This window comes from Pyrus communis, chromosome 13, assembly GCF_041283825.1.
Source record: "Pyrus communis isolate YQ-2024b chromosome 13, ASM4128382v1, whole genome shotgun sequence".
Taxonomy (NCBI): domain Eukaryota; kingdom Viridiplantae; phylum Streptophyta; class Magnoliopsida; order Rosales; family Rosaceae; genus Pyrus; species Pyrus communis.
Window position 1 is genome coordinate 4,832,179 of NC_142577.1, and position 26,087 is coordinate 4,858,265.

Genomic DNA, 26,087 nt, shown 5'->3' on the forward strand with positions numbered 1-26,087 from the left:
TTACTTGGAGGTTAATGAAGATAATGAAAAGCTTCAATGAGATATTTTTCAAGGATCCTCTCCTTCTCGTATAGAAACTTCGTGCTAATAACGTGTTGTGAAACAAATTCTAAAAGTGAGTGAGAGCGTGGGACAACAAAGAGAGAAGGGCTCATGGGTGTGTGACAATTGTTATTTCACCCCTTGCCTTGAACTTTATTTATATTAATCATGATGGACTTTCTTGCCTTACAAGTAATACAAAGTCTATGGATTTGATTTCCAAATCCTATTGAGATTGATATTTAAGTTTACACAACCACATTCCCAAATAAACACAAATCACAACACACCAAAGGTTTTCCACAACATACACCCATTTTGAGCCGCCTAATTATGTATACAACTCTGACCAAAAAAATTTGTATTGAAACTAGTAATCCAAGTAAGCTGAAAATAACGAGTAAAAATATGAAAACTACACTTCGAAAATACCACTAGACCGTACTGTTAGTGAAAAGATTGGATCAAGAATTTGATTCACTTCAGTAGTAACCAACGCCTCCCCATAAATAACTGAAACTTAAAAACAAGGTCGTTATAAGTGGTTACAAATTTTTTGAAAATGCCCTCTCCAGCGAGTACTAAAACCAAAACCATCAGCAAGGGGAAATTCTCAAGAGTTGTATTTAAAAGGAGGATTGAATACGGTATTCTGAAGGCATAGAAAACAGACCTCATCGGACATCACGTGTAATGCGATGGTCCCGTTCCAACTTCCTCCGAACGTCCTATAATCTGCTTTAAGTTATTGCATTGTTAAGCACAATTCACATGGATGGCTCAGGTAAAACTGTACATGGACTCAATCAAATTCCCTACTGACCATTTGCTGCATACAAGAAATTTACCCATACCAGTCGAATGAATGCCAGTGACTAAAACGTCCCAAAGCTATAGAAACTAACTGCATACCTAAAACCCGGGCAAACCACAAGGTTGTGTAAACCAAAACTAAAATCAAAACAATGACCGACCAATTCATCCTGTAGTATTGTCCACGACATTGCTTGATTCTATGTTTTACCAAAACCAAAAAGTGCGTAAGTTGAAGCAATCCTTATCTGTATCCTTGCTGTTCTTTGCCTTCAATCTCCTTCACACTCTCTACTATGTGTTGGATCTTTTTTGATAGGCTCTCATTGTGTTCTTCAATGTGCTCAAATATTAGGTCGAGATGTCTTTTATATGTTGCAGCACGTTTTTTCTCTATGACCAACTGCTGAGATAATTCCCGAATCTTGTCATGCTCATTCTGAAGGAGAAAACAAAAGGCAAATTAAAATACATAACAAGCCATATTATAATGATTCTTAAAAGTTCAAGTTGATAGCTGGATTTGAGCACGTGTCACCAGTACAAGGAATTAAATCATGGCACTAAGAATACTATCATCTGCATCTTCCAAAAAGAATATCCAGCATTCAAGAATTCAAACCCATTTTATAATTTTCACAAAAATAACACCTCCACTTTCTCATCATGATTTTCAGCATCGGTCCATTTCAACGTAACGATTTGGCGACAAAGAAGTCAAATGTGTTGGTGAGGAGAAATAACACAACTCCCACGCGTTTCGTATTAAAAGGCATACTGAAATATTCCATATTTTGGATGCATAAATCCGTCCAACTAGGAAATGTTACAATTTCAACTGTATACTTAATAGACTAGAACCTTCTTTTAATGATCTTAGCTGGAAACCATACTCACAAATAGAAACTGCATGATGTTCACCAGAAAACAAAAACTAAGAGAAACTACATGGTGTTCACCAAAGCAGGAATGGAGAAAGCAATTTGACGAAAAGTGAAAACCAAAAGACAACCTATACACAAGCATAGCCGACAGAAACAATGATATAACATAACTAAACATCCTAGAAAGCAAGTGCAAATCATCTCGAGTACTCATTGTGGAAATGGACAACTACGAGCTAAGTACTCACGGCATTTACATATGCAAGGATCTAATGGCATGTTGGAGAAACAAAATCACCATCTTGGGCCTTTGCACACTACCTGACTAAGTGAAGAGATGAAGAGTATTTTTCGTAGGCTGGCCTTATAGTTTCTTTCTTTTTTCGTTCTTTCATAAGAAATCAGATTTTATTACTAGACAAATTACAACACAGGAGACAACTGGACAAGGTGACAGACTAGTAGTCTATTATACTTCAGATATAAAACAAGCCATTAAAAAATAGAGTTTAATACTTCAAATATAAAACAAGATCCTATCAGTAGCAAGGACGCAGAACAACTGTTTGTCTTCTAAGAGTTTGAGGGCATGCGTTGTATAACAAACTCATCCAAAAATATTAAGAACTAAAGAACTACATTAAAAAAATTCTACCACCATGTCTGATTTTAGACAACTGTAGTGTAGATAGACACTCGCTGCAGCATGTCAAAAGAATCCTGAATAGAAACAGAATTACACTGTCTCCGGCACAACATTAAAATACCATTGTGAATAAACATTTTGTCAAAAAAAGAAGGGAGATTAATCCGGTTCCGGATGAACATTAAACAAAAAAGCCAGAGTTGACAAGATTTGATTCTGATATTCCAAAAAATTCATAAACCCTGTCTTTGCTTTAGACATCTCCCAATCATATTACTTCTGGCCACCTTCTAGTCATTGTAGCCTCCATATTTGTAAAATTTAATCATTATTTATAGCTTCATTACCTAGCACCCAATAACTTACAGTACAGATGGCTGCATATCTACTAAGTGAATATGGGTTGCTAATACTGCCAACATTTAGATGCAAAAAATTGTTTGTTTAGACCTATATTTAGAGAGATTATTATTATGAGAAAAGCCGTGTCAACCTTGATATATAATACCTCCTATGTCCCTGTTTTACCAACATTAACCCTTATTAAAAGAATTGAAAAAAAACATAATCAGGGTAAACAAGCAATTAAAAATTTATTTATTTTTTAAAAGGAGCAATTAAATTTTATTTTAAGAAAATAAAAATTCTCCATAAAGTTCTCACTACTCTCTCTTCCTGTGCAATAACTATCACCACTCTCTCTTTATCTCTTTCTCCTCCTCAACAATTGCATTTGTCACATGCATAACATGTGTGAGGATGTCTAGTATGGTTTAAGTTCTGAATTTTTTTTTTTTTTTTATCTTAAGTTGCTAAAATGAACCTGACCGGATACCGAATATGATTACACTATTTACTCCACTTCAAAGCCCAAACATAGTGATAGACAACTACAGTAAAATTATTGATTATACTTACGTTCTTTAGTGGTCAATAATTGATAAGTAACTCCAATGGTAATAGAAAAGTAGATATTCATGACTACAGACTGTAATATACCACGCATTATTTGTAAAAGACCTATGTGCAACTACTGAAAAAAATAAAAAATAAAAAATAAAAAAATAAAAAAACCTAAGCCTATTGTACAAACTTCAAATTATAAAAACAAACCTTTCATATTTAGATGAAGTGATTTGACCTTCATTTAAATCTCAAGAGATCACCAAAAGTCCAAGCCTTATGCCATAAATGTCAAAAGAAAAATCAAAATTCTCTTTCGAACAGATAAGGGGTTTCTTCTCCACTGCGGGTCTTGCTGACGAGGGAAAGTTCCCAATATAAGGATCCAGGTCAGGGACTCAGGGGAAAGAAACTATAAAGAATAAAAGCACTCATACACAATGGTGTTCTTTAACTTCTTTTATACATGAATACTCACACTTCATATGGCTCTCCTGGATCATATCGATTATCATAAAGTTCATGAAAAAATTGTCTTAGATACTAATGATCGGAATTGACCTTTTCTACATATTAACAGACTTCAGAACTTTGCAAGGGATAAGAAAATTTAGACAACGTACAAAAGGCAAACAATAATGGTCAAAAAAGAAGAAAAAGTACTAACCGGATATTGATCATAAATGCAATCCCTTCGACCTTTTCCAGGTGTCATAGGATGAGTGTGCTCCTTTACAAATTTTGTGACAACCCAGTTCCCAGAACTTACTTTCCTCACCAAAATCATTGCTCTGCAGCCAACCCTGGTCTCAGCTCTTTGCCTTACAACTTTTTCACGTTTGTCAGGCATTCTATAACCCTCTTTGTTACAAACAAGTGCACGACCAATGGCAGATCCATCACGCCTTGATCGAGAGAGTTTGCTTACACGAATTATGAATCCCACACGTGTCGCATATGCATTATAAAATGCATGAGCAGCTGCTTCTGTTTCAAACTCTAGACCCACATATGGCTCATCTGCTGGCACTACCGATACTACAGGAACTGCTTCTGGAATTATATCCCCTTGAGGAGAATCTAGATTTATTTTATCATCCAGACCCAGTTGAAATGCCCCTTCAACAGAACTACCGCCTGTTTCATTTTCATCACCAGCTCTACTAAGTTCCATCTCAGCAGAACTTCCCACCACCTCGCCATCAACATCACCATCAAGTGCAAATTCCACTGCAAAAAGAAGAAGATTTTTTATAAGTTGCCCCACACTCAAATGATGGTCAGCATAAAACGACGGTCAGCAGACACATTCGAAAAGACTTACTGATTGCAAGATATAACAAGAAAATCTGAAGAAAGTTCAGAATCTTCTGTTCATATAACAACAACAACTTCAGAAAACAACACGATAACTGTATGAGACTTGGGCAGATTAAATTTGGGGACCAATCAGACTGCAATTTCAAATTTGTGGAAGGTTCATTCTTACCATGAGCGATTCCACAAAGTACAAACTAAAGGTAGAGATCTGGTTTGAGCGAACCCAACAGTGGGTATAAGGACAAGAAAAAAAACTCCAAAAATTAAGAGCTCCTAATTACCGATACTATTAAGCTAAATTTATCCACTCTGTCGATATTAGGTTCCCATATATCGAAAATTCATCTGAGATAAACCCCAATTGTTTGGTTGATTTCTGAAAGAACGAAAAAAGAGAAAAATAAAGTAATCTCTTTTAAATGCCAATTAGGCTACCTAAAAGCAACATGAAATCAACTGAACCAATTAACAACCAAACAAAACAAGCTAAATTTAATCAAACGGTCCAAGCCATTGATTAAGAGATATAAAAATTAATCTTCTTCTCCTCTCTTCCCACAATCCCTCACTTATCAAATAAAGTCAGTGCTCTAAATTTCCTAAATACCCATGTGTTTACTCTCACATACAAATATCCATATAATAATTAATTCAGAAGGAAAAACAATCCAGAATCTAAAATCTTTTTTCACTACCATTCATAGTCACATTTTCTCAGCAACCAAACAGAAAACTAAACAAAATTTTTTAAACAAAAACCCTAAAATAATCTCATAAAAAAGGAAAAAAATTCACAATTTTTAAGATCAAATTAAATTACAAAAAAAAGAAAGAAGAAGAGACTTACTGTAAATTCACGAACACCCCTTTGTTAGTCGATCGGGAAGGACATGGAAACGCTTTGGTTTCGAGTCTCGACGCCAGAGAGAGAGAAGGAAGGAGAGAGGGTTCAGGTTGTAAGCATGGGGCTCAATTTGAGATGATGTGTCAAAAGCGGATTGGAAAGAGAAAGATATAAAAAGTCAACATTTAGCGTTAAACTGCTCTAGTATTGACACGTGGTTTATTGGGTGGACTTTGGCCTGCAGAATCGCAGCCGTACCGTAAACCGCCCGCTCCCAAGAGGTTTGAACCCGGTTGAGTTTAGATCGTACTGTGCACTCTCTCTCACTGGAATTTTGTCAGTAAAATGGCAAGAGCTGTGGTTTCTGTCGCTGTTTGCAGAGCTGCTTTGGTTCTCAAATCGTCGCCTTCCCAACCTATCTTTCTAAGGTAGTCTCTCTCTCTCTCTCTCTCTCTCTCTCTCTCTCTTTCTTTCTGCTACGCATATATAGTTGTTTGGTTGTTGCTGCTATCCTTAGAACCAGTTTTCTCTGCGTCCAAACACAACCCATTAAACCTCTTAATTGAATTATGAGAAAAATTTAATGGGTTCTAACAAATGTTAATTCTATCCAGCCAAACAGTCAATCTCACTGAACTCTTAAATTCTTGAAGATAATGTTTTTGGATTGTGGAAAAAATTCATATGTTTTCACCACTTTCCTGCCACATTTTCTATCTTCCAGGTCAGGTTTTCCAACCCAAGAACCAATTTTCATTGCAACAAAACACTTGCCTCTCCCAAACCCATCATGGGTTCTCCGAAATTTGAGCCACGGGTGGGTGAATTTGGTGATATCACATGGGAAACCCAAGTTCGAGAGGCACGAAATCGATCCACCAAAAAAGAAGAAGTGGCTGACCAAGAAGAGGTTGAAGCAGCATAGAGTGAGAGAGAAGCAGGAGAGAAGAGCCGCCAATAGGAAGGACCCACGTCGGCTCGGAGTTTGGAAGAAGAAAAGGCTGAAGTTTGCAAATGCTGAGGAGAGAATCAAATACAAGCTTGAAAAGGTGAGATGAATTGAACTCTTCTAGTTGTGATGTCTTTCCTATGGATGTAATTGCTTCCTTCGTTTTATGATCATGATGCAAACAGACATGGTACGGATAATGACTATGCTTTTGTGCTTAAGACTACGAATATTATGTTAAGGGCTTGCAAACGTAAGTGCAGTTCCACTTCGCCTCTGACCGAGCAAGTATAAATCATATTTGTTCAATGGGAAGTTTATAAAAGATGTTATGAATTGGAGTGATGGTACTTGTTTTGGCTAAAGAGTGTATTCGGGTTCCTGTCAACCGCCTGCGCACAATTATTTACAGGAAAGAGTTTCTGGATGATTTACCACCCATGAGACATATTCATTGTGCCATTCATTTAGTCCCTAGATCATATCTTAATTTCCTAATCTTCAACATTATACAATGAACCCCAAGGGGCATTGCAAGCTGAATAGGCAAGTAGAAGGTAGTTTATTCTATTGATTTAGTCCTTGTGCAGTTTCTGAAAGTTTGGAGGACTTGCAGAAAGCCGTGTTAATTAAAATAGATAACAGTCAACTGTAGGTTTCCAATTCGGCCATTCATATGCTTGAGTACAGATATGGTTCTAGTTTGAAATTTATGCTTTGAAAGTATGGAGGACTTGCAGATACAGCTCTTTATGCGCTTGTAGCATGTCTGGATTTATATTAGTCTAAACTAAAGAACTGAGAGTGAGAGGTTAGGTAAAGTATATAATTTTTTCTTTCCAGTAAAAGTGTAATGCATATTGCGGCGTTTCTTGATTCTTAGAGTTAAGGAAACTTTATATCAACCTTAAACAATGCTCTTTCTCTTCCTTGGCAGACTAAGTGCTTTTCTTAAGAAATGTTCTCTGCACAAGGACTTGCAACAAACTCTTAGTAAAGTCAAAGCTATAACAAGTGTATTTTTCAGGTTCCTAAAAGAATTTATAAAAAATGGAAAAGACAAAGCGTATCGATTGACTATTGCATGCCTTAGTTTATTATATTGAAATATATGCTCTCACATATATGCCTGTTTGGGTGAAGAAATTTAAGATTACTAAGGAATTTAAAAATGACGGAAATTGAAATGACGATATTTTATTTTATAGAATTTGTAAATTTTCTTGTTTGGTTAACCTAAAATAACAATGGAATTGAATACGGAATTTGTTATTTTTAAACTCTCAATCATAGAAATTGAGAAATGACACCTATTTACATGGAATTTGAACTTGGGATTTGGAGGTCCCAAATTCCAAGTTTTTTTTCCACGCGGAAATTCTAAATTTCTATTTTTATAAATCCAAACAAAAGAATTGATGTCTATCAATTTATAAATTCTAACTTTTACCAAAATTCTATGTTTATTTCCCTCATCCAAACATAATGTAGTTTTATTTTCTTTTATCTACCTAGTCTTTAATTTTTGTGACTTTTTTTTTTTCTTTCTGTTCAGGCTAGAATAAAGGAAGCTTTGCTGATCAAAAGACTTAAGAGGTATGAAATTCCAAACGTCCAGGGTCCTGATGTACAACCAGATGACCTGACAGGCGAGGAGCGTTTTTATATGAAGAAAATGGCTCAAAAGAAGTCTAATTATGCACCAATTGGAAAACGAGAAATTTTTGGAGGTGTTAATTCTTAACATGCATATGCATTGGAAAAAACATGAAACCGTCAAGGTGATTTGCAAGGCATGCAAACCTGGCCAAGTACATGAATATGCCCAGGAAATCGCTAAACTGAGTGGTGGGAATCCAATTCAAATAGTTGGAGATGACACCATAGTATTCTATCGAGGAAAGAACTATGTCATTGTGTCACCCATAAATACTTTGTCCAAGAAAAAGGTGATTTTTCAAGCTTCGTCTATTCAGTTTCTTTTGTATAACTGTTTATAATTTTAAACTCAAATTTATTGCATTTTCCATATTAGTTTGAAATATGAGGTGTGATCCATTGTTACTAGGTAATGCAGTTTCACATCTTCCAGTTCCGCAATTGTTTTGTTGTCATACAAGTACCTGAAAAAGAGTATCTAATCCATATAGTCAACAGACAGTTACCTATTGCCGTCACTTCCACATCAATTTCTCTCTTACTTTCTTTTTTGTCTGCTCATTTATTGTTTTTTTTTTTTTACCTTTCATTGGAATATTCAATATTGCAGCACGTAAAACTTGTCAAGTATCAATTAACTTAATTGTTGTCATTTCAGTATATCCTTCATTAATTTTAGTTATTAAAGACTGTCGGAAATGAACCATATCTTGAGGCCAGCTAGAGGTCTGTCGACTCACGGCCTGCAGGTATGTCTTGCCAGGCCTGTTGATTGGACCCATGTCTGGGCCTGTTGATTACCTTGTCCAGATCAAGTTTCTGATCTAGCTTGAACCAATATTGCAGAAACTTTACAGTCCAACCATGAAACTTTTCACCGGAAAACATGATTTAAGGTACTTCAACAAAAAGTTCTCTTTGAAAATGATAATTAGTTTGTTCAGCAGCTTTGACAAGCAGGTAGAGGGTATGTTGCTTTATGAACATCTTGTCTTGTAATGGAGCTTGAAACTAGAGTGGTGATCTCTCAATATTGAGTCTGTTTTCCCCTGTTTACAGGCACTGGAAAAGTTTAAGTACGAGCAATCCCTCGAGACAGTGCGGCACTTCATTGCTGTTGCAGAGAAGGAACTGGAGCTCTATTACCGACATTTTGCAGTTTATGGTGACCCAAATGACAGAAATCCCATTTCAATCTTGGATAGTCCAACAAACGAGACCAGGGAATCAGGGAAACTTAAAATACTTGAAAGGCAAAATGTAGATTCCACTAGTGATTTCTTTTCTGCGAGTCTTTCAGAGATAGAAGCAGATTCCTCAAACTCAGAACTATCAGAAAGTGAGGATTCTGAAGATGACGACTTGTCAATAAATGAATCAGATTCTAAAGATGACAGCATATTTGATTCCGAAAACGAAACAGGATCTTCGAAGAGGAAAAAGAGCACGTCAGCGTTGGATATAAGGTATGGGAGAATAGACCGTAGACGAGAAAATTTGATCTGAACCTTAATTCCAGTTTACATATTGTTTTCCTTTCCCCTCACCATTGGAGCAGTAAGGTAAGGTCCCTGGTACTGTGACTCATTGTGCATTTTGGTTAGGGAGATGTGGATTATTTATTTGCACTTTTGTGTATAATGGATTCCTCTTTGGTGTATATATATATTTTGAAAGATAGGGAGGCATACTTGAAAGATTTTTCATATTTTTTGGTCAAAGTATTTGTGAAAAATAAATGTAATTATTTAAGCATCAGAGATATTTTTCAATTAAAGCAATTTGTTATTCTTAGTGATGTCCTCTGTCTTACTATTATTTTCAGCAGGAATAAATGAGTGCATGCAGAATGTTTTTCTTTTTGAGCGACATTAACAGCTCCCTTGTGAAACGATAAAGAAATGGGCTCCGCTCTGACACGGTATTTCAGTTCTTCTGAATGATTTCTTTTTAGAACAACAACAACAGCTCCTTTTGAAACCATAAAAAAAGAGGCTTCGGCACAATATTTCAGTTCTTTTGCAGCCGAGCAGGCCCATGACCCTATCTGTCCTCGCCTGTGACTTTCAGATTAAATAAATAAAAAAATAAATAAAAGCTCAAGAATATAAAAAATCATCTACTAACTTTATTTAATGTAAAGAGACTGAAATTTAATGAAAAATGACAAAAACTGGAGCCTCTCACATGTAAGAAACAAGGCCACGGGCAAAACTACATTTTTTTCTTTTCCAGCCTCTATGCCCATGACGGAAGCTCCTCCGTTAGTCCAATTCCTAATTATCCCAATACGCTTTGAACTGGGTGAAAAATTTGTAAGGCACACTCCCATTAAATATTTGTTTGGTGTGTCTTATTTGGGTCCACTTGAAGAAAATTAATTGCAGAAAGAAAATTTACTTTTCCATCCATGAAGAAGAAGAAGAAGAAGAAGAAGTGAGCGATAAAAGGTTGATGAAGGTTGATGAAGAGAGAGAAAATATCATTTTATATTAAATTTTATTTTTTTATTATTTGAAGGAGAATTGATGTAGGAAGAAGAGCTTTAATGAAAAGAATTTAGATCATGAGTATTTTAACCAAAAACCACTCTTACAATTACAAAGGCATATATATGATACTGGAAAATATCAAAAATTACTTTTTTTTTTCTTAAATTTTTTGCAAAATAAAAATTAATACACATTGATAAAATAAAATAATAATTACAAAGTACATAGAATTTACATATTCTTAAAAATTTATTTTACAGTAAATTTTCAGGTAAAGTTAAGAATAAGCATAAATGTATACCTTACACCAGAATAGAGTACTTTGATACTTTGATTCTTGAAGGTGTCAAATGACAAATAGCAAGTAGGTTGTGTTAGCTAAATTAAGTAACCGTTTTTTCATGATGCTTAGATATTCCAGTTGTGTGTGAGAAAACTTTCCGGAGTTAATAATCAACTGATGAACTTACTACTCCCTAGCTTTGATTTGCGCCTTGATAGGAGCATATTTATGCGACTTAATTGGCTTGTTCTCGTGCATTTACGTTGTGTTTCCTTAGTTATTTTAGTCCTTTATGCCATTTTCGTGTGTTTTTAGGTTCATATGGCTAAGGAAGCAAAAAGGTGCATTTTGGAGCAAAATTGGGCTTGGAATGGATAGAGTATGTTTGGAGCAAAAGGAATGGACGAAATTGAAGACCTAATAAAGTTAGGATTCCTAATCACAAGAGGATTCCTAATCACAAGAGGATTCCTAATCAAATGAGGAATCCTAGTCAAAGAAGGTTTCCTACTTGAAGTAGGAAAGTTAAGCCAAGGTTTCCTATTTTGGTTTAATCTTTCCTAATCCTTAAAGACTCCATATTTCAGCAAGGTCAAAGGTTCCTACCTATTCTAGGTCACAACAACAACATCCCTTGCGACCTTAAGCCATGCCGTGTGTCACCTTATGTTTCCCTTCCTTGCCGTGCAAGGAAGGGCTTTGTTTCCTATTCTAACTACTTAAACTCCTTCCTTTTTCATGCCAATCTCAGCCATAATTCACATACCCCTTTATATTTCTAAATCCTTGCGTAAATTCAGAAATAAATGACATTCCCTTTCAATTTCTGATTTTTGTGTTTCCTATTCTTCAAAGATTTAGAATTAATTCCTTTCCTATATCACATCCGCACCTCCCTTGACCTTTCCTCTTCCTTGCCGTGCAAGGGAGATGGTTCTTTCCTACTTCCTTGCATTAAAACACATTCCTTTTGTGTTTTATGCCATTGACGCAACTTTTAGCTTGTTTCCTTTAAATTTCTGATTTGATTTCCTATTTCTAGAGCTTTTGACTTAATTTCTGTTTACCTAAATAACCTAGGGTTTTAATTCCTGAAATCCTATAAATAAACATCCTTGTTGCAGCCACAAAGATTCTATTCATTCACCATTCACGCTAGAAAATCATCCCATCCTTCTAACACATCCATACTTCACCATTCTCCATAAAATCATCCCATCCTTCTAACACATCCATACTTCACCATTCTCCATAATTTCTGCCCAAAACCAACCCTTGCCGTCCCCTACATCCATCCCAAACCTAAATCCATCATTCTACATCATCCATAACCCCCTAAACTCACCAGAACCTCTTGTGCCGTAGCAAAGGAGAGGAAGAAGATTGCTTGAAGATTCTAGCTATTCAACATTGGATCGTTGGAGTATTTAGGTGTCCTCTTTCTTATATTTACAATGTATAAATCTGTTTTCCTTTGTTTTGTGAACATGAGGAACTAAGCCTTTTGGCTAGGGGGCTATTCAATACCATGATTATGCTTGCAAGATGAATTGATTACATCCAATTGTTATTTCATAAGTTGTGAATTCAATTTGCTTAACTGTTTGATTGATAACTAATTCTTGTGTGTTGATTAAGGTGGCCACTTAGTTTTTCATGCAGGGATTTGAAGCTAAAATATAAGGGAATTTCACCTAATAGTTATAACCTTATATTTGCTAGTAGTGGAGGTCGTTTATCGACGATCGCGTTAAGTGAATTCTTGGCAAAAGTTTCATGCTTTTCATAGTAACAATTGCCTCGTCAATACTTATAGTTTTCATGAAAATTAATGATCTTTGATTGTACCTTTATTGTGCTTTTCACGTAAGGGACTTTTAGAGAATGTTTTGAGTTGTTGTATGTGCATTCCCATCCAATTCAATAACTTAAGGAAAACTTGAAAGTTAAAAAAGTGTTGTTCACGGTTAACTTGGTGTATTGAGTTTCATGATTTATTGAAAGAAGCAATTGGAAATCAATTTGAATGCAAGTGTGTCATGTGTGGGGAAGAACCCTCTAGTTAGCTCATCATTCATCAATTCACCTAATTTAGTCTAAAGAATCTGTTTTCTTTGTCCTTGTCTTAATTTACTTAATTTTCGTCAAAACCAATTCCCCCATTAATTTAAAGTGTTAGATTAGTTAAAAATCAATTTAGTTGATGTTTTTAAGTGTTTTGAGTTAAGTGATAACTTAATTTCGTCCGGATTTGAGTATAGTGTTCAAAACTGCCCAGAAAGTGTTTTTAAGGCAGTTTTGAGTGTTTGGTTGCTGTTTTGAGTCTTTTGGTTTGTTTTGGTGTTTTATAGTTTAGTTTTGTATTCTTTGAGTCTAGTTTAGTGTTTAAACTTTGTTTTTACGATTTTGAGTCAGTTTAGCGTGTTTAGCAATCCCTCCTAATCCCCGGTTTAAGAACGATCCCTACTTACATATCTACTACAATTGTCAACAAGAGGGTTTAATTTGTGTGTTAAGTAATTTTCACATCACGCCTCATAAATCAAATTTGAGATAACTTCCATCACATGCACTAGACTATGAAACATATATTCCATTGAACAAGAACTGAGATCGTAGTGGAATGAATAAGTTTCAACCAAATTTTATGATCCACAAAGATGATGCCATCACAAAACACTTAAGAAGCTTCTACACAGACCACAGCTCTTCAGAACGAAGAGGCATGTAAATACAATTGCAACTTGTCTGAAAATGCACAGCCGTAACAAAACATAATTTGACATGCATTGATCAATAAAAAAAAAAGTGGCTTAATCGTTTGTCTTGAAAGGTTTTGGGGTAGTGCTGAAATGTGGATTACTGGGAATATTCATAGAAAAGTTACACTTAGGTTTGAAGCCGAGCAAGTACATTAAAAGTGAAAACAACATTAAAAACTTAAAACAAACTCAGAAATCACACACAATCATTTATCCATTTCACTAGTCAAGAGCACAAAAAGATACTTTCCCTTATCCAAATTTTCTTCAACTAATATATACTCACATAAACCGACTTCTTGATGAGCTAAATGATTTTATTATTTTATGATTATATCGCATAAGAAAACGAAGTGTATAGTCAAATTTATAAAATAAAACGTAAACACCTATTTCCTTGGACAGAGAAAAGCTATAAACTACAAAAATGACTCAATTCTAAATACTTCAGTCTCAATTTTGACCTGACACAAAAAAAATAGTATGAGATTCGCACTATGAACTAGCTAAAACAATTAACACTAGCAAACAAAATCGATCCAAACTCCTAATTCACGATCCAAAACTATATTTCTTGATTGCTATAGTCATAGAGATGGAGTTGCGATCCGAAATTAGAAAGAAAAAATGGAAGGTTTCGAATGTCAGGATGAAATAGGGAAGATAGAGAATAGCAGGGAGATCCGTAGATGAAATTAGACGAAAAAAAGGCTTGCCGTCAGGGGCAAAATCGAAAAGTAATGATTGGGCCATTTTAAATGAATTGATTTCATGTTGGGCTTTGTCCTAACTATTAAATAAAGTTATTATATGATTTTTGGTTAAAATTTAAAGTTTTCAAATTATTTTCATTAGTTTTCCTTTAAATAATACTAGTATGAGCTAGTAACAAAATCCATGTCCAACACATGCGAACATGGTGGTGTATCTGACTGTCTAACATGTCTGACCAAGTCACTAAAGTTTTTAATTCATATTATGTACTAGCATATGTGTAAACACGAAAAATTCCTGAAACAAAAAACAAGAATACGTGTACAAAATAATATTTTTGTGTTTAATGATTTTGGGGTTACAACCTCTTTGTAATTTGATCATCTGATTCTATCTTCGTAGGGTGTAGGTTTGTGGATGAGTTGTTGATCCAAAGGGCCGTCGGGGCTTGATCTAAGGATGAACAATTGATGAATGGATCTTCAAGAGGTGTTGGGTTTGATCTTGAAGAATGGGTGTATGGGTTTGTTGAGGTTGTTGATCCAAAGGGCCGTTGGGGCTTGATCTTAGGATGAACGGATGATGAATGATGAACACTTTCTTCAAGGGGCCGTCGGGGCTTGATCTTGAGTTGGTGGGAGTTCTTCAAGGGCCGTTGGGGCTTGATCTTGATACTCAGCAACATTGTTGGAGCATAGCTCACTCAGTTGGAAGGAGTAAGGTAGTATTTGCCTTTATGGCGACATGAATACTACTCCTGCCCCCGCTCCGTCTGCTCGTGCTGATCCGTCGAAGAACATCGTCCATGTCGGGAAGATGTCGATGTAGAACACCTCCTCGTCAGGCAAATCGTCTAAGATTTTCCAATCAGCCGGGATTGGATGATCGGCAAGGAAGTCTGCTAGCGCTTGTCCCTTGACTGCTTTAGCTGGGACGTAGACGATCTCATATTGATTAAGAAGCAAAGCCCATTTGGCGAGTCGCCCTGTCAAGACTGGCTTGGACATGACGTATTTGACAGGGTCGGCTTTAGCAATGAGGTGGATGGTGTAAGCATGCATGTAATGTCTGAGCTTCTGAATGGCAAACACCAAAGCGAGGCACATCTTTTCTATTGGGGAATAGTTCAACTCAGCATCGGTGAGAGTTCGACTGAGGTAGTAAAGTGCTCCTTCTTTCTGAGATTCATTCTCTTGTGCCAAGAGTGCTCCGATTGAACTTTCCTGAGCAGCAATGTACAATATGAGCGGTTTCCCGGGCACAGGTGCCCCCAGGACAGGTGGACTTGACAAATATTTCTTTATGCTTTCAAAAGCATTATGGCATGCTTCATCCCATACGAATGGAGCATCTTTCTTCATAAGGCGACTAAACGGTTGACAACGCCCTGCAAGGTTGGAGATGAAGCGTCTGATGAAGGCTAGCCGTCCTTGTAGACTTTTCAGCTCGTGCAGGTTTCTTGGCTCAGGCATGCTTTGAATGGCTTTGATCTTTGATTGGTCCACTTCAATGCCACGATGCTTGACGATGAAGCCGAGGAATTTTCTAGAGGTAACGCCAAACGCACACTTTAACGGGTTCATCTTGAGGTTGTATTTTCGCAGCTTTTCGAACACTATTCGCAGATCCTTCAAGTGGTCTGATCTTTTCTTTGTCTTGACCACCACATCATCTACGTAACATTCTACGTTTTTGTGTAGCATGTCATTGAAGATTTTTTGCATTGCGCGTTGATACGTAGCTCCAGCGTTCTTTAGACCAAAGGGCATCACCTTGTAGCAGTAGATATCTTTTGGAGTACGAAAGGCTGTTAGTTCCTCATCTTCGAGGGCCATGCGAATTTGATTGTACCCAGAAGAGCCATCCATGAATGATAATGCTTCATGGCCAGTGGTTGCATCCACCATGATTTCAATGATTGGCAAGGGGAAGTCATCCTTTGGGCAAGCATTGTTGAGGTCTCGGAAGTCTACGCAAACACGTATTTGTCCTGATTTCTTAAAGACAATGACGATGTTGGAGATCCACTTGGGGTATTGCACTTCTCGAATAAAGCCTGCTTCGATTAGCTTGTCGATCTCGACCTCGATTTGTGGGATAAGCTCAGATCGATAGCGTCTTTGAGTTTGCTTTATCGGTCGTGTTCCAGGCCTGACCGCAAGATGATGAACAACGATGATAGGGTCCAGGCCGAGCATTTCTTTGTAGGTCCAAGCAAAGACGTCTTTCTACTCTAACAACAGCTGATAATACTCCTCTATCTCATCCGTACTTAATAATGCACTTACGAAGATAGGCTTTGGTTCCTTACTTGTACCTAAGTTGAGTTCCTTGAGATCATCGACCGTGGCTTGCCCCCCATCTTCGAGCTGTGGTGGTACAGCAGTGACATCCTCCTCGGGGATTTCGTCTTCTTTACCTTCTTGAACCGTGATGTGGAAAACATCTTGGACTTCCTTTTTAGTGTTGTCTTCTCGAGCTTGTTGGCATAAGGATTGTCTGGTGTGGATGATAATACGCCTTCTTACTTTCAGTGGTCCTTTTGTGTCGACCTCTAGGATTGCTTGGCGCTTCATCCTTGAAGGAATCAAGCTTCGAACGTCGCCTTTTTCTGCTAACCCATCGAACTTTTCTTCCTTTGGTGTTGTCTTCCTCTTTCCAAAAGGCTTCTCATTATCTTCAAATCTTTCTGAAGTTGATCGTCGCAGAGGAGAGATAGCTGTGTTGCTTTGTTTCTTAGGCTTTGACAACCTTTCAAAAACAGAGCTTTGGGATGTTGGCGCGTTAAGCCTCTTGAAGACAGAGGTTCGGTCTTGACTACCAATGCGATTAAGCACTGAAATTCTGGAGCTTGAATGGCTCATCCTATCGAAGACTGACGTCCGAGGGGCGGGTTTAGGTTCTTCTTGGTCTTGTTCAATGCTCACGCTGACGTATTGAGTGCTAGTGTTTTTCGCTTTGTTTGAAATCATCACAGGTGCATTTGGTGTGAAGCCAAGTCCGGCTTTGTTGTTGTCAACTCCGTAACCATGCTCCTTCAACTTCTTTTGAGTTTTGGTGAGGTTACGTTCTTTGTCATTGACAGTGTTTGAAACCTTCTTTCCAGCCGCCTCAGAAGAAGCGAAGTAGTACCCGGCCTTTGACATGAGTTTGTAGGCGTTTGGGTCGAAACCTTCCTCGGTCCTCTTGGTTGGAAGAAAGCTTGAATCCACCTTCTTTGGTAGAGCTTTTATGAAGCCTTGTGGTAGTCTTGCGGCCTTAGCACCCCCTAGCTGTGTCAGAGGCAAAACTGCATTCGTCTTGAGCAACTTCACATTATCCGTGTGCCACTGTGTGTCGGCTTTTCTTGTTCCACCTTCGAATGGAGATTGACCATTCTTTCTTCTTGACATCGGGATATACAGGAATATGGGTGCGTTCGGTCCTTCTGACGTCATCCTACTCCCTTTGGTTGTTGCAGGTTTAGCAAACTCATCACCGTCTTTGCTTGAAGATGGCACGGCCTGCTCTTTTTGCTTTTTAGGCATGGCTTGCCACTCCTGCTTTTTAGGTGCTGCTTTGCCCGTGGATTTGATCTCTTCCGGAAGAGCTTCGGGTACCATGTCTTCGTCCACGTAGAACTTGGCGTCTGCAAAGTGTGATTCGGCTTCGGTGAATGGTTTAGTATCACCTTGGATCACCTTCACTCCTTCTCGGTAAAATTTTAGGCATTGGTGAAGGGTGGACGACACTACCCCATTTGCGTGGATCCAAGGTCTTCTTAAGAGCAAGCTGTAAGAAGTTCTTGCATCAATCACGTGGAATATCGTGCTTGATTTGAGCTCACCAATGGTCATCTCTACTCGGTTCATGCCCATCGCCCTTTGTCCTCCTTAGTTAAAACCCTAGATCAGCAGACGGCTCAGGAATAGTTTATTCACCTTGATGCCGATTATGGTCATTGTTGATTTTGGCATGATGTTTATGGCCGACCCACCATCCACAAGCATGCGGTTGACTTTGTATTCCCTTACGTACCCTGAGACGAAGAGAGGACGGTTGTGAGGCTTTGATCCCAGCAGTAGGTCTTCGTCAGTGAAGTTAATTGTGTCATGGGTGGCACAACATGTGGCACATTCATGTGGCTGAAGCTTCGAGCCTTCGTCGTTACTTTCTTGCACTTCGTGGTCACCGGGACCTGCCAGGACTGCTGCTAGTGCTCTTCGTATCTTTTTTGGCAATGGTAGCGCTTCCTCGATGCTAAAGTGTGTTGGCAGACCTTCTTCGGGTGTGAGGGTCTTTTCTACCTCAGTGGCGATAGCTTTGCCTTTTGAGGGCTCTTCTATTTCTACTTCAACCATGTGACAGGCCACAGTAGTGCACTGTTGGAAAAAGTCATTCGGGAAGTACTCATGCAAGGAAACGGGAATGCGTGGCTCCTGCTCCATAGGTTCCCCAACATATGTTGTCTTATCATGCTTTATGTTTCTTTTAGGCTTCGCATTGTTGCGGCCGTGGTGATTTCTTCTTTGTTCCACCTTTGGCTGTATGACTCGTGGTCTTGGTTTCCTTGTCCTTTTGTAGGTTACCAATATCCATCATTCTTCATCATCAGCATGTGCATCTTGGTCGCTTCCCTCCAGTGATGGTTGTGTAGGAGGTGCCGTGCAACTTGAGCATTCACAGGAATGGTCAGGTGTCGTTTAGAGAGGCACAGGATTAAATGATCATAACGCAATTGTAGTGGTATGTGTTGCGGCCGTGTCCTCAAGGTCGAGCTCAATTTGCCCTTGTTGTGCTAGCTTCATAATGAGTTCTTTAAGAACGAAGCACTTGCCAACAGGATGGCTCACAATACGATGGTACTTGCAGTACGTAGGATCGTTTGTGCGATTCATTTCTTCAGGACGCTTGCATTCGGGTAGCTCAATCACCTTTTTTTCCAGCAAATCATTTAACATGGCAGCCATATCAGAGTCAGGAAAAGGGTACGTTTTCTGTTCCAACTCTCTCAAAGTGCTCTTGTATCTGTCTTGGGTGCGAGAAGGCTCACTTGTCTTTATCTCCTTCGCTTTCTTCTTGGAGGAGATCTTGATGGGCGTTGAGGTGGTCTTGATGGGGGTAGTGTTGACAGTGAAAGCTTCCTTAGCAGGCTTCTTCCCAGTCTTGTCTACATTTGGGGCGAATACTTTGTCCTTCTTGAAGTTAGTAATCGGCTCATTTTTCCCGTGATTAGCGATATTCAGCTCCATGTCGTGGGAACGAGTTGCCAGCTCTTCGAATGTTCTTGGTTTTATGCCTTGGAGGATGTAATGTAAACCCTAGTGCATGCCTTGAACGCACATCTCAATGGCAAAGGTTTCAAAAAGCCAATCTTTGCAATCCAGACTTAAAGAACGCCATCTATTTATGTAGTCGACGACAGGTTCATCTTTCCACTATTTCATATTGGTCATCTCTAGCATGCTTACAGTACGACGAGTGCTGTAGAAACGGTTGAGGAATTCCCTTTCTAGCTGGTCCTAACTGTTGATAGACTCAGGTTCGAGGTCAGTGTACCAGTCAAAAGCATTACTTTTCAGCGAACGCACGAACTGTTTGATGAGGTAGTCTCCCTCTGTCCCAGCATTGTTGCAAGTTTCAATGAAATGGGCGATATGTTGCTTCGGGTTGCCTTTTCCATCGAACTGCATGAATTTTGGGGGCTGATAACCCCTTGGCATCTTCAAAGCATCAATCTTCTTGGAGTAGGGTTTTGAGTACAGTACAGAGTCATGTGAACTTCCTTCGTACTGTGTCTTGATAGTGCTTGCAATCATCTCCTATAGTTGCTGGATAGAGAGAGATCCCATGAACGCCATTGCTTGGTCTAGCTTCAGCTTCTCTTCGACTTTCTCTGCTGGAGGCTCCTCTTCTTCGTCGACTTCTTTCTTTACTAGGCTATCCTTTGGGTCGACTTTCACGTCAGGCCGCACATCTAGTTGGTTGACGAGTGCGGCAATCTGCAAGTCCTTCTCTTCCACAGTCCGTGTGAGCTTTGCGATTGCTTCATTCATCTGAGCTAGCTGCTCCTCGATTGAAGTTGCTCCAGTGGTCATGACTTGCATGGTTGTACTGCCGCTCGAATCAGTGTCGGAGAGTAGGGACTCTGAGTATTTCCTCGGGCTTTCCCTTCTTGATGCCCTTAGCGAGGCTAGGGTGATCACAGGCTCGTGCCTCAGGTGCTCTTGTTCCTTTGACAGAGTTAATGCAGGGGCGGAAGTCGCGGCAAAAAGAGCTCTTGCCTTACTTCGGGTTATGATGCTCGAAATATCACCACTTGCGGCGATGATGTTCTTGTTCTTTGCTTTGATTGCAGGAACAGCTTGATCCTTTCTTGATGCCATTTGCGTTTTTCGATGATTTGAGGATAGAGATGAGAGGTAGAGATCTCCCACTGGGCGTGCCAAATTTGTAAACATGAAAAATTCCTGAAACAAGAAACAAGAATACGTGTACAAAATAATATTTTTGTGTTTAATGATTTTGGGGTTACAGCCTCTTTGTAATTTGATCCTCTGATTCTATCTTCGCAGGGTGTAGGTTTGTGGATGAGTTGTTGATCCAAAGGGCCGTCGGGGCTTGATCTAAGGATGAACAGTTGATGAATGGATCTTCAAGGGGCGTTGGGCTTGATCTTGAAGAATGGGTGTATGGGTTTGTTGAGGTTGTTGATCCAAAGGGTCGTTGGGGCTTGATCTTAGGATGAACGGATGATGAATGATGAACACTTTCTTCAAGGGGCCGTCGGGGCTTGATCTTGAGTTGGTGGGAGTTCTTCAAGGGTCGTTGGGGCTTGATCTTGAAGGAGGATTTGACGAAGAACGAAGAGTGCTTTCTTGATCCTTCGGGATTTTCTTGAGAGCTTTAGAACTTTAAGGCTTCAAGGTTTTGGTGTCCGTCCATTCCTCTTGATGGAGAAGCTTATTTATAGGCTTTGAGAGTGAATCACCACCATTCATTTTTTTGGTGAAGTGAGTGGATGTTGTAGGTGAAGTAAATGGAGTTGGTAGGTGAAGTAAGTGTGTGAGGTTGGTGAAGTAAGTGGAAGTTGTAGGTGAAATGAGTGTGTGATGTAGGTGAAATAAGTGGAAGTTGTAGGTGAAATGAGTGTGTGATGTAGGTGAAATAAATAAATGTTGTAATTTTAATACATTGGTTAACATTTATTTCACTGAAATTTCGATGTCTACAATATGTTTATAGAGTTTGTGTGCATGAAGAGAACCCGCACACATGAAAAGAACCCCCCCAAGGGGGGTGATCCAAGTTAGCTACACAGTCCTGTCGTAGAGACCACTATAGGTGGTTCCGATTAGTAGGTGACCCGCGATTATTCGGACAGTCTTCGCGTGATCGTAGCACTTAAGCGTATTTATTTACACCCAGTCTTGTCGTACAGACCACTTTAGGTGGTTCCGATTCGTGTGCAGGTATATTTGTTGAGATGTGGATTTGAGCCGTATAGGTCACATTAGGTGACTCTGGCTAGATGGAAGAGCTCTAGATTCAGCTGTACAGGTCACGTTAGGTGACTCCGGCTGACATATCATTTGCATTGATTGATATCACCTGGCTTACATATTTTATGCTGAGATATTCAACATGGTATATTTGTGAATTTTGCTGTTCTGAGCATGGTTGTGGTATAGATATGTATTCTATTTTCTGGGAAATTATACAGGTTTTACGGCGAGAGGTTGCTATCTTTGGTAATTGAAATGGTTTTGAGAAGCTTTGTTTTTGCCCACTCACACTTTCTGTTTTGCACCCCTCCAGGTTCTAATTATGAGTGTTTTTGGTGGCTTGTGAGGAATCCACGACAGATCTGACAGATTATCACTATTGAATGGTCACCTTTAGGTGTTGTGTAATTAGTATTCGTCCTGCTAGACTGCACTTAGGCTGTTTGTGCTCTGGTTGTGTATTTCGCACTTAATCTTGCACTAGCACTTTTTTTTAGCTAGTACTTTTAGTAGTTGGTTTTTATCCACTCATATTTCTCTATATCATTATTGCTTCCGCACTGTGCACATGGTTATGTCACTCTCACGTGACGGCCAGTACGCCTTGATTGAGGTTGGGATGTGTCATTTATAGTATATTATAGGCAAAGATTGAGATTAAAAATCATAAAATACATTAAAAATAAAAATATCAAGTAATCTAAAAATACCAAACACATTAAAAAAATTATAATAATTAATTTACTTGTGCGAAAAAATATGAAAAAAAAATATGCAAACACTTGAATTTTTAAAACCATACAAACTCTCATGAATAGTATTTTTAAGGGAGTTCAAAATAAACAAAATTCATAATCATTAATGTATAAGTCTAAAAGATGTGAAAGCATAATAAACGTTCATAATTGCAACCTCAACACTTAGATGACGGTTACATAGTCATTTAGATTTTTAAAACCCTCCAAATCTCATAAACAATGTTTTTTATTTGAGTGCAAAATTAATAATAATTATTGTAGAAGCGTGAAAAATGTAATCACTCGTAATGAAAAGTTTTACAACTTTCATGAAGGGGTCAACTCTAAAATTTAGTGTGTGTATATATATATTAATTTAGTATTTTGTTTTACATTTTTTTGGGTCAAAGTATGGTTTTTCATTTTCATTTTTATTGATTTAAAATATATTTTTCTTAACGGGTAATGGGTAGGGTCATATTACCCGTTTACTTTAACGAATATTACACGACACGACCCAGTTAAACTATCACGTATGACACAAAAACGATACGAACACGAGAAACACAACACGAATGGCAAGCCTATGTTTGATCCTTCTGTCATATTTCTGATTTTTCTTATAGGTGCTCACATTATTTCTGGTAGTGTTTTTGAACCCCAGGTTGTGATAGACCATCCCGAAACATTTTATCGCAGGTGTAAAAAGATAAAATTACCCTTGGATGTTAGTTGGCGTTGTGGATTTGTATAGTTTGTTCCTTGGTTTGGACCCAATTGGAGCTAAATTTGTCCTAGTTTGTGGTTAATTGTTTTGTTGCCAACAAGGACAACACACACACACACACCCATACACTTTCCCGTTGACCCTCTCTCTCTCTCTCGGATTTTCTTCCATTTCCGTACAACCGTATGGACAAACCACAAACCAACCCTTCCAGTTCCAGATCGAGATTGTTCTTGGTGTTTTTGAACTCCTTGCAAGCCTAGGAATTGATCTATACCTTTGGTTGGACATGAAACCTTCGAAAACCCTTGTTTCTCGCGAGCTCCAATTTGGGTACTGTTCATGCAACTGTGATCATGAATTTTTTCGAAGTTTATAAGCTTCTAGGGAGCTTTAGAACATCTTCACGAAGATCGGGCAAGAAAGTTGGAGTGTTTTGGACGTCGGCAAGCTTAGTTTCGACGAGTTGTAGTGGTGGCCGGATTATCGTGGGTTTTTCTGATGAGATTCCGTTGGATTTAAGTCCTAAAAGTGGTAAGGTTTCGTTCTACTCGTTGTAAGCTTCCTTTTGGTACAAATTTCATGGATTTTGGTTAAGCAATGAAGAAGATATTAAGGTTTGAAGTTTTTCCAGTTTCCGTCGACGCAGACGGCGGCCCGTGGCGGCTCTGGCGAGGATCACCAGAGAAGACGAAACTAACGGCATTACTAAAGACGTCAGGTATATTTAACGGTATATTCCACTTTTGGATGGAATATTCCTAACGGCGTTAACGGTTACTGTTAGGCGTGCCAGGCATGTGGTCGTGCGTAGGGGCACGTCTGGCCGTGCCTTGCCCGGCGCGTGGGTGATCAAAAATTTTTTCTAAAAATATGGGGATGTTCGTAGTGTTGAGTAGATCATGTTGGTATATTCAAACACCTCATTTGAGCATTGTATGAGAAGTTATTACCTAGTTTCGTTTATGTGCATTAAATTGATGTTTGTATAGTTGTTTCGCATATAGGTGAGACCTATCCTCAGGATGAGTGCAGTCAATCGAGGCTTGGGGGCTACGATCCTTCCACATACCAGTGAGTGGGCTTTTGGTTTTCCGTATATACCTATATACTTGAGATTTTTCACAGAAAATCGAATTAAATGAAATTATGTTTGAAATGCCATGCCTATTGATTTATGCTTAGACTATGAATTTGTATGATATGTGCCTATTTTGATTTGACGTGGTGGACACTCAGGTAAGTACTAGGTGAGTTGTAGATTGTTTATATGAATTGATGATTATGTGGGATGTGTTGAGAGCTCATAAACTTGTATCTCGGTGTTAGTGCTCCTGCCCAGAGTTAGGGCACAGTCCTTCATGTGATGTTCACCTCCTGCACCATATGCTCACCTTGGACCCAAGTTAGGTGCACAGTCCTGTCATATAGACCACTTTAGGTGTTACCGACTCGTAGGTGACCCGCGATTATTCATAGTCTTCACGTGATCATAGCACTTGAGCGTATTTATTTACACCCAGTCCTGTCGTACAGACCACTTTAGGTGGTTCCGACTTGTGTGCATGTATATTTGTTGAGATGTGGATTTGAGTCGTACAGGTCACATTGGGTGACTCTGGCTAGATGGATGAGCTATAGATTTAACAGTACAAGTCACGTTAGGTGACTCCAGCTGACATAGCATTGATTGATATCACCTGGCTTACATATTTTATGTTGAGATATTTGACATGGCATATATGTGGATTTTGCTAATTCGAGTATGGTTTCGATATATGTATATATTCTATTTTCTGGGAAATTATACAGGTTTTATGGCGAGGGGTTAGAACTTTTGAGAATGAAATGATTTTGAAAAACTTTGTTTTTATCCACTCACACTTTCTGTTTTGCGCCCTCCATGTTCTAGTTAGGAGTGCTTTTGGTGGCTTGCAAGGAACCCACGGCAGCTTTGATAGATTATCACCATTGTAGGATCACCTTTGCGTGTTGTATAATTAGTATTCGTCCTACTGGACTGCACTTAGGCTACTTATGCTCTGGTTGTGTTTATCACACTTAATCTCACACTAGCATGTTATCTTAGCTTGTACTGCTAGTAGTTTGGTTTTAATTATTCACATTTCTATTATTATTAATGCTTCCGCACTGTGCACATGGCTACATCACCCTCACGTGACAGCCAGCACACCTTGATTTCGGTCGGGGTGTGTCAGGCCCTCAATGAACTTCGCCCACAATGGAAGGAAGAACAGGTACGGATCCTCCTCCATTAACCTTCCCTCCAGTTTCTGTTTCCCCAAGGCTAAGAATTTACTTGAACCCTATACCCTTCTTCCTTTTTATTTTTTATTTTTTGCTAAGTTATTGAAATCTTACTGTGCATTGATGTCGATTGCTTCGGGTCACTATGTTTTTCGTATCTGTAATTAACTCAAATTACGATTGGAAGGTGATAAGATTGTTGGTTGCATTGTACATCGCCATTGTTGCTGATTTTGCCATTGTTTAGCCCCATCTAGTTTTGGACAGTCCATGGTGTTTGGGGGGGGGGTGGTGGTGGTGGGGGGTGTTGGTGTGGGGGGTGAGTTAATAGTTTGATTATATGTACTAGAATTGTATTGACGACTGTTTAGTATTCTCCCGATAGAAATTCAAACATCATCCTGCAATCAAAACACTGCTAGAAAGTGGGACTGTTCTTCAATATGGTGCTCGCACCTTGAATGAGGGTGGTTTTCAGGTAAATTAGTAATTTCATTTCAAGTTATATTTACATGATATGTGTACATAAATATGATGCTAGTTAAATTTCAGTCTATCGC

At 38.6% G+C, this 26,087-nt stretch overlaps 1 protein-coding gene and 2 pseudogenes across 2 annotated transcripts; 1 reads left to right on the forward strand and 2 right to left on the reverse strand.

The window, feature by feature from the left end:
• Positions 1-526: 526 nt before the first annotated feature.
• LOC137738010 (protein FAR-RED ELONGATED HYPOCOTYL 3-like) lies at positions 527-6,541 on the reverse strand. The gene is made up of 3 exons (XM_068477609.2): positions 5,456-6,541; positions 3,956-4,518; positions 527-1,294 (listed from the first exon to the last, which is right to left on the reverse strand). Coding segments are annotated over exons 1-3 (759 nt in total). The 5' UTR covers positions 5,457-6,541; the 3' UTR covers positions 527-1,099.
• LOC137738014 (uncharacterized) lies at positions 5,756-9,854 on the forward strand (annotated as a pseudogene). Its single transcript, XR_015955084.1, has 4 exons — positions 5,756-5,880; positions 6,177-6,501; positions 7,957-8,350; positions 9,120-9,854. The product of XR_015955084.1 is annotated as an uncharacterized LOC137738014 (transcript).
• A 4,719-nt stretch (positions 9,855-14,573) lies between these two features.
• Positions 14,574-19,542, reverse strand: LOC148691639 (uncharacterized; annotated as a pseudogene).
• Positions 19,543-26,087: the final 6,545 nt, after the last annotated feature.

Excerpts from the sequence above, each read along its gene's own strand:
- LOC137738010 (XM_068477609.2), bottom strand. Across the intron at positions 1,295-3,955 it reads GCATTTATGATCAATATCCG|AATGAGCATGACAAGATTCG; the intron begins GTTAGTACTTTT and ends TTTCTCCTTCAG.